Source organism: Sinocyclocheilus anshuiensis, unplaced genomic scaffold (assembly GCF_001515605.1).
Source record: "Sinocyclocheilus anshuiensis isolate Anshui unplaced genomic scaffold, SAMN03320099.WGS_v1.1 scaffold103, whole genome shotgun sequence".
Classification (NCBI taxonomy): Eukaryota; Metazoa; Chordata; class Actinopteri; order Cypriniformes; family Cyprinidae; genus Sinocyclocheilus; species Sinocyclocheilus anshuiensis.
The window spans coordinates 282,603-291,891 of NW_015548201.1; the positions used below are offsets into that span (position 1 = coordinate 282,603).

The 9,289-nt window shown below is 36.5% G+C and overlaps 1 protein-coding gene across 1 annotated transcript in view; it reads left to right on the plus strand.

The window, feature by feature from the left end:
* ctnna1 (catenin (cadherin-associated protein), alpha 1) overlaps window positions 1-9,289 on the plus strand; it is a 126,193-nt gene that overhangs the window by 23,388 nt on the left and 93,516 nt on the right. Inside the window, exons 5-6 of the mRNA XM_016440004.1 lie at window positions 5,857-5,976; window positions 7,247-7,516. Coding sequence (XP_016295490.1) covers window positions 5,857-5,976; window positions 7,247-7,516 — 390 coding nt within the window. The remainder of the gene's footprint in view (window positions 1-5,856; window positions 5,977-7,246; window positions 7,517-9,289) is intronic.

The following is a 9,289-nucleotide window of genomic DNA, read 5'->3' on the forward strand; positions in this document are numbered from 1 at the left end:
ACCAGCCACCCGGACAGCTGCTGCAACAATCGGTTTGCATAACCAAAGAATTTCTGCACAAACTGTCAGAAACGGGGAAGTCTCAGGGAAGCTCATCTGTAGTGTTGTACGGTACCAAAATTTCAGTATTCGGTACCGATACCAGTGAAAATCCACGGTTCTCGGAACCAATTTCGCAAAACACAAAAACATGCTAATTGAACAACATTTTTATTAATAACGTTAAACAAAAATTAAATGTACAAAACCAATGCCATTCTTTATACTTATTTAAAATTGTTTCAAGTTTTTCCACGAGTAATAAAAGTATGAAAAAAGTAAACAAGTTTCACCCAAAAGTTTAGTCATAGTTCTGCTGCCACTGAAAAACATCTGTAAACTGTTGTCTGTTTTAGGGTTTGCTGTGTGTTTCAGGATCTTCCTCAGTCTGCAGCTGTAAAAGGAAAATATAATATACTTCAGTAAAGCAATGGGCTGAGTCTGACCAAATACATCATAAGATCATTGACACCAGCTAAAATATAACTTTTCAGGAAATAACAAACCTCAGCTTTTATAATGATTTTAGATAAGATTGCAAATATTAAGTGTATATCAAATAGATGGACACTGTAGTATTAAAAACACTTTACAATAAGATTCCATTTGTTAGATAACATGACCTATCAATAAACAATAGTTATATAGCAATTCTTCTTCTTGGGGTTAATTTCAAAATTTATGAATTTACAATCACAAGTTCAATCGGTTAAAATTATTTGATGCACAATGAACAAACATGAATGATCAAGTGTTTGTATTAAATAACATTCACAAACATTAATGAATGTTTTAAAAATATATCGTTCACTCACTGTAAGATGTTACTAGATCTAACTCACATTAGAAAACATTAAGTCATTAACACACATATTTTGGATACACAGTTAATTTAAAAGCCTCTGTTGTGTAAAAATTGAAAAAAACAATTATGTCCTCCTGTTTGTTACACTAATAAAAGTTATAGGAGCATTAAATAGTTAACAAAGAAACTTCATTCTAATGCTCATTATATTAGCGTTAGCCGTGCTTATGCTAATGATTAACTAACTTACGTATACGCTACCGGCGATGTTTATTTCAATCCAACATTCAAATTATAATATGGAATAATATTTATAACAGAAGCTCTAAATATTAAACATTTTAATTGAAACTTACCTGCTTGAGCTCTTTCATTTGATCAGGGTGTCTGTCTTTAAGGTGTTTTTTTAGTTTGATGTGTTTCCTCCTCTTGAGGTTGCCATGTCTCAGTGCTTTTATGAAGAGGATGGCTTTCGGATAGTGCATCAAGAACTGGGTTGGCCGGGTACTCTGTACCACCGGTACTTAAGAAAATCTGGTACTATAACGTTTTCATTTTTTTAGTACTGACTTGGTACCGAAATACCAGGTCTTTTGACAACACTAATCTCTGTATTTTTTGGCTGGATTGCAATATGCGGTATATTTCTCTGCATTTTTTACACTTTATTTTTGGATTAAGAAAAAAACAACAGCTTATTTTTTATATATATATATATATATATATATATATATATACATATACATACGCATAGTTAGTGCTATCATAAAAACACACTTGTAGCTTTAAACTTTTACATATGGCACATTTATTCTCCAACAACAAATATTTTAGCAAAATGTGTATTTCAGTCGGAATTATTGCACTCATATTCCATTGTGCTCTGTCTGTTTGGCACGCATGCGTGCGGCATCGCTCGTTTACTGAAGTCTGTGAAGTTTAGCGGAGAATGACGTGCAGAAGGCTCATGCACTCCTGACAGCAAAATGGAAATATTTCCATGACTTTCTAACATTTACAGATGGAGAATATACCAGTGAAATGTAAGTTATGCACTGAGGAAACCACCACATCTAAAACGCATTAAACAGTGCAAGTATCATATCTGTCAGAACATCGGATGGGGCAAACCGCTTTAAACTACACGTGTTAACTATACCTTACGAGTTATTTTAAAGCCCTTAATATAAAGCATTTCTCATGTTTAGGACAAATTGGATTATGTACTTTTCCCTGCAGCAGCTCACTCTGTGTCCTCTGCTATTTTTCAGATGTGTTCGTTTCAAACAACTGTATATCGATATAACCGGTATTGCCTCATACCATATCGCTTATAAAGAATATATCTATATATCGAACAAAGTTGATGTACAGCCCAGTCCTAGGTGGGATTAATCGCGATTAATCAATTAATTTCAGAAAAAATGTGCGATTTAATTTTTTTTAATCGATTGACGGCACAAATTATATTAATTATTATCATGATTATTAAATGCTGCTTAATAGTAAGTATTACGATATAAGATATACCTTTTAACGTGATGATAATATATATCTTTTTTAAGTAAGTGCCGGGGGCATAGCTTGTGGGGCATGGTCAGATTTTCCTTCTTGTTTGTCTCTAGCTGATCACATGCCTGCTTCATCATCTGCACTGGTGTCCATGCTTGTATTGCCCTCTGGGTTTACTGCCCAACCCTTCTTGAACTTCCTCCAACAGTAATTATATGCACTGCAAACCCAGTTACTGTGTGTGGATATTAACACTTCATATATAAAAAGAAAACCCTGAATGGAAGCTGGATGTTGCAAGCCTTCCTGTTGCCTACAATTTGTGTTTCACATATGCCTAGGTTTTATATTAGATTTATTTGCATTCAGTCTATAGGTTGTTACAAACTAGATTACATCCACTTTCTGTTTCTGTAAGCAACATGCTATTGAATCACACTTTGTGTAGTCCTTGATGCAGCGTAGAGAGGTCTTGTCACGTTTGAGCACAAAATGATTTCACCATGTTGGCAGGGCTGTGAAAAGCGTCCCTCTGAGAAATTTAATTGAAATTATGATATGATACAGGTGGATTCTTTTTTCAGTGTTACAATTAATGCTGGATGATATGGCCAAAATTTATATCACTATATATTTCTTGATTTCGGTCGATACGATATAATTCCGATATTGATATGAACAATATAATAAAAAGCCTCAGAAAAACTGCCAAGAATGCCCACAACAGATGTCTGTACCTACAAACTTCTGAAAAATGAATTTGCCAAGTCTACAAAACCTCCTCTTATAAAACTATATAATATTTTAGAAATAGAAACGGTACAAATAAATTAATGTTCACCCTTTATTTGTATTTAGCCTTTATACAAACAAGAAATGTGAAATCACGTCAAATAAACATAAGACTCTCAGACTCACCTTATTTATGTTAATATCTTTAACTTTAATCTATAACATAGGCTGATTATTCTTATACATTGAAACAAAAGTGCTTCAGCCAGAATAAAGAATATGAAAAGTGCTCAGAGTTAGAGACGGGCTGATTAAAAATGCACATTCATTCTCTGCCAGCAGGAGGCACTTTGGCGCTGCAGAAACAGCGGTTTCCCCGGTAACGGCTGTAAACAAAGCAGCGCTCTGCTCATAAATGCTGCTTTATCAGATAAAACGAAAATCCCATCAAAACTTTTCTGAAGACAGTCGGTTCCTTCAACGATTCATTCATATAAAACACCCGCGCCGTGTTTTGGTTTTGAAATGTGCAGTGCTCATGTTTATTCAATGAAGTCAAACTGTCAAAGCCTTTTGGAAATCTGTTTGTGGCGGTCAGTGTTGATATCGCGGCGGGCCGCCACAAATAAATCAATGTATGGGAAACACTGGTAATGTATATTGAAATATCAGAAATGTTTAAAAATCATATCACCATTATTGAAAAAAAAAAAAAAAATATCGCAATACATTTTGATATTGAATTATTGTCCAGCCCTAGTTACAATTAGATTTTTATGCCAGTGTTTTTTGCTTGAAGTTTATGATGTAAGTTTGTGCAAGTGGAAGCCAAAGCTTTCTTGTGGAAGAGAAGGCGCTGTTTTTCTTGTTTTTTTTCTTCTTTATTGAATTGTTTTGGGAGCTCAGCTTGAATGATCAAATGAGAAGCTTTTTAAGTATGCTTGTGTGACCATGAAATATTTCTCTTGTCTGATTTTGACTAATGTACTAATGATTTGGCTGATGCATTTGTTGAATTAATTAGAGTAAACTATGAAAAGTGATAAATCATGATAGAGTTGGACATTATTATTTGTTTTTTATTAATTAATTTTTTTTTACAACAGTGGTGGAAGGAAGTGCACTGATTACAATTTGATTGTAGGTGGCAGGTTTTCTGGCTCAATGGTTGTTACTAATTATTTTTCAGTGCAATAATTTCATCTCTCTCTGTCTCTCTCGTTGTGGTTAAAATTGTACATACACTTTACAGTATCTGCAAAATGTTAATTATTTTACCAAAATAAGAGGGATCATACAAAATGCATGTTACTTTTTATTTTGTACTGACATTAAGAAGATATTTCAGCCAGGGGGTGTAAACTATTGAATAGAATGAAGATGTGTACATTTTTCTTATTTTGCCTATTGCTAAATAGACTATTTTTTTTTCTTTTAGTACTGCCCTTCAGAAGCCAAAGAAGGTACTTACATGTTTCCTAGAAGGCAAAATAAATTCAATTTACCTTGATCTTCAAATTCAAAAAGTTTTCACCTACAGGCTCTTAATGCATCGTGTTTCCTTCTGGAGCATCAGTGAGCGTTTGAACTTTTTGTAATAGTTGCATGTAAGCAATGTTCCCTCTAATTTTTGTTCTTGCTGAGCAAAACTTTTCTCTGTTGGGCGGACATTTCGGCCACCTGAGCAAAAACATTCTTTATACCAGACCTGTACAGCGCGTACACAAAAAAAAAAAAGTGTAACTTTAATATGCTATTTATATTTGATTTGACCCTTGATGTAACTAAATGATGTACATTTTAGGTTACCTGAGAAAATATTTTTACAGTATAATACACTGCCGTTCAAAAGTTTGGGATCAGTAAATTTTAAAAGAAGTTTCTTAGACTCATCAAGGCTGTATCTATTTGATAAAAAAATACTGAATATTATTTCACGAAATAATATTGTGGAATATTATTGCAATTTAAAATCACAAAATAATATTGTGAAATATTATTGCAATTTAAAATAAACGTTTTCTATTTTAATATACTTTAAAATTTAATTTATTCCTGTAAAGCAAAGCTGAATTTTCAGTGTCACATGATCCTTCAGAAATCATTCTAATATGCTAATTTATAACCAATGTTGGAAACAGTTGTGCTGCTTAATATTTTTTGGGACCTGTGATATTTGTCAGGATTCTTTGATAAATAAAAAGTTAAAAAGAACAGTGTTTATTCAAAATAGAAATTTTGTATTACAATATACACTATACTATTCAAAAGTTTGGGGTCAGTAATTTTTTTTTCTTTTTTTTTTTTAAATTACTTTTTTTCAGCAAGGATGTGTTAAATGGATAAAAAGTTATAGTAAAGACTTGTATTGCTAGAGAAGATTTCTATTTTTAATAAATGCTGTTCTTTTTAACTTTGTATTAGCCTAATCAAAGAATCAAAATATTGCTGACTGCTGACGTGTGTGCTGCATAATAAAGAGTGCGCACCTCTGACTCTGCGCTGGTTGCTATTTGATCGCGTCATATCATTGTTCGGTACAATTTATTCGGTCTTACGCTTATTTCGAATAATTTTGGTTGCCATATATTCGGTGCATCCCTAATATATAAGGGCTGCACGATTATTCCCTTGAAATTGAGTTGTATGGTGTTTAAGAAATACAATGCCTGCAGGATAAACACATGAATGATTTTTAAATGTCGCACTTAATGTCCGTAGACCATTAAGACTTTTTCTTTTAACTGTTTATCATACTTGACCCACAGGTTGAGGAGAGCCTGGTGAAGGTACGTAACGCTGGCACTGAGCAGGACCTGGGTATTCAGTACAAAGCTCTGAAACCGGAGGTGGACAAACTGAACATGATGGCGGCCAAGAGGCAGCAGGTAAAATGCAGCCACTCCTCATACCCAATGTCCTCATAATCCGAGGAGATCTAATTTCATTCAGTGACGTACTGACTTGGAATAGAATTACATCCTCCGCCCACATGTGCAGCAAGGAGCTGTGTAGCTCTGGTTGAAGATTTGATGCGTATAATAACGAACAATCTTTGTATCGGTTGGGGAAAAGCATGACTAGGATGGAGCAGCTAGAGTGACGAAATCCATTAAAATGATATGAGAATTGCGTCTTTGGGATTTTTTGGGCTTATCAGGTTAAGCAGTGATGGATTTTAGCATGAATTTTCCAGGTGAGCTCATTGATTAGGGTTAATAGAATGAACGTTTTTTCGGAATAGAGAGAGATTATAGTATCTTGATAATGCTAATTATTTCTCTGTTCGAATATGGAGCTGTTCATTTTATTTATTTAGAGTGATTTCCCCTCTTATGCTACACTGGGCCCTTCTAAGTTTATAATTTCGCAAATCAGTCGACAGACGCTACAGCCTCTCTCCCAAGGTGCAAATTGCTCTGGTATTAAATTTTTGAAAAACATTTCCCTACTTCTGTCTCAGAAGTTATGCTTTTTTCCACCAAGAGCAGAAGTAATTTTCAGTGAGAGCTAGTCCACACTTGGGTGATCTTAGGTTTGACTGCAAAGATCGATCATGAAAGCACATAAATTGACCCTCTTACCCCCCCCTCCCCCATCTTCAAAACATTTCACATTTATTTGAGCAAAATCCTGTGTCATCTGTACTCAGACTGGCCACAAAGTATGTTTTTTTTTTTTTTTTTCTTCCTTCCTTTTTTCTGTAACTTGTGTTCTGACAGACAGCAATTTGTGTCAACGATGTACACGGACTTTAAGTATGGGTCAGCAACAGAAACACTTTAGATTAGAGGGCAGGATGCATTTCCTCTTTCATACAGCTAGATGGAGTGCGTATGGAGCAGGCCGTTGATTAACTTGACACGTCGTCTTTAAAATGTGGCACTTATGGCATGAAGGAAAAAAAATTATGTCCATCTGACTCATTATGTACACTGGCAATAATAAAAAAAGTAGACAAAATACCCAATGTGTTCACTTAACAAAAGTGATCATATTTACTTTGGTTCCACATGGCACGTGTTTCTACAGGCTGTATGGTCATGATCTGATTATGAGCATGTGAGAGCCCTTGGGGGATGCTCTTTAATGTCCTTATTATGACAGGCCTGTAACATCACCCCTGAATTCTCCCTCTTCCCCCTCTTCAAATGACAGGAACTCAAGGACGTCCATCACAAAGACCAAATGGCGGCGGCTCGCGGTGTCCTTCAGAGGAACGTTCCCATGCTGTACACAGCTTCGCGTGCCTGCCTGCAGCACCCAGATGTGGCGGCGTACAAGGCCAACCGGGACCTCATCTACAAGCAGCTGCAGCACGCTGTCTCCGGCATATCTAATGCAGCACAGGCTACCAGCAGTGAGGACTCCAGCTTCTCCCAGTCTGCAGGTGGAGGAGAACTGGCCTATGCCCTCAACAGCTTTGATGTAAGTACGTGGGCTATTGGATGTCACGTGTTTGGGCCAGTTTCTCTGATCCAGACAGAAATAGCAAGCTAATAAGCTGTGTCATTGAAGAATTGTCATTCAGCAACACGACCAAGACTAAACTGAGAATTGGCCTGCTTCTAATTGAAGGGAATGTGCTCTGTGAGCATTGTCATTTAGGGAATGGCCACTCTTTTGCCAGTTTCACTGGGACAGACGCCATATTGCATCCTGCGTTGAAGTGCTGATCTCAAGGGCAAAAAGTGTAGAACATTAGGAAATCCCATGCACTTTTCAGAGAGGGTGTGAAAAGGCAGTGAATGGCTCGATCCAGCTCTAGGTATGGGATTTAGAAACATAAAATATTCAGAATTCATGGAAAAGGTTGCATTGAAAAGTTATGAAATATGCAGCTCCTTGCAGAACTAAGGCATGGCTTAGTGTGTTAAAAATTCTTTAATTGCTGAATCAATAATTCATCTTCACCGATGTTTGCCACTATCTTGGCTGCAGAAAGATCAGACTTTGTTCAAAAATTGAACAAGGCTTGATTTTAGAACTTTTGGTAAATTTTGCTTTTGGGCTTGTGAAAGGCGCTCAAAGATGTTTTGTAGCCAGTGATGAAGATGAGCATATTGTGTGTAGGATCTATAAGCACTTGCATCATCCTCTGCAACTGCTCCGCACAATTTTATCAACAAAGAGTTTGAGAGCAGCGAGTTGTTGACAAATCCGGTGTGTGATTGAACTGTGTCGAGGAGACCGTAATCCAGGATTGGATCAGATTAAATTTGTATGTCCAAACAAAGCTGAGCTACTGACCTTGGAAGTCTTTCACAAGTTTGAACTTTTGTTGCAGGGTTGAGTCAGGTCAACAACAAAAACTTATGGGAAATAACATGACAATTTGACTAAGCAATACATTTATGTCCTGATGTGACTTGTTTTAAATAGTTCAGATCAGAGTCTAAATTTAATTTGAGGTTAAGGGTAGCAAGTGATCATTAGCTATCCTTCATTTATTTGCGCTTTGAAAAGTTAGTCTCCTTCCAGAATAGGGTGCGAATCATTAGTCTAACCGTTTTTGGTCTGTTGCACTCAACATTTTAAACAATCACTTAGTGAAGTAATAAATTCAAATTATATGCACAAACTGAAATGTTGCCATAGAGATCTTATAAACAAAAAGTAGGTTTAAATGGCACCAGCTGTATTTTTGAGCACAAGGTGACCGCACTAGGCATGGGCGGTATACCGGTTTCAAGGTATACCGCGATTTGAAAATTTCACGGTTTCAAAACCGCTAATATTTTCCATTATACCGTTCCTGCGGTATGCGCTGTTTTTCATGTCTCCTCAAAGATTGAAAGTGTAGGAATCCCTCAGGTTGAGTGCAGTGTAGAGAGTCACACGACCCTCCTCCTCCTGTTGGTGCGAGCGAGCGGTCAGTCATGTGTGTGTAGGATGGCCGAACTTAAAGGTCCCCTGAAATGCTTAGAAACACGCAGCGTTACTCTGTGTTGACGTCATTTTAACTGAAACAGGATTCCGTAAAGCAGCATTTGACAGGGTATGCCAGCCACAATCTCATCCATATTGCTATAAAATATTGCATTCTGTGTAGAATTCAAATAGCTCCGATACATTTTGTTGTCTGCGCCGACTCGCGCCGATCCGCTCCGTGCTATTGTGTCTCTGGACCGGAGCAGAGTGCGTGTGCGGTGCGGTGGTTAGCGTGACACAGCGCGAAACCAGACTTCTTTTTTTCCTCAA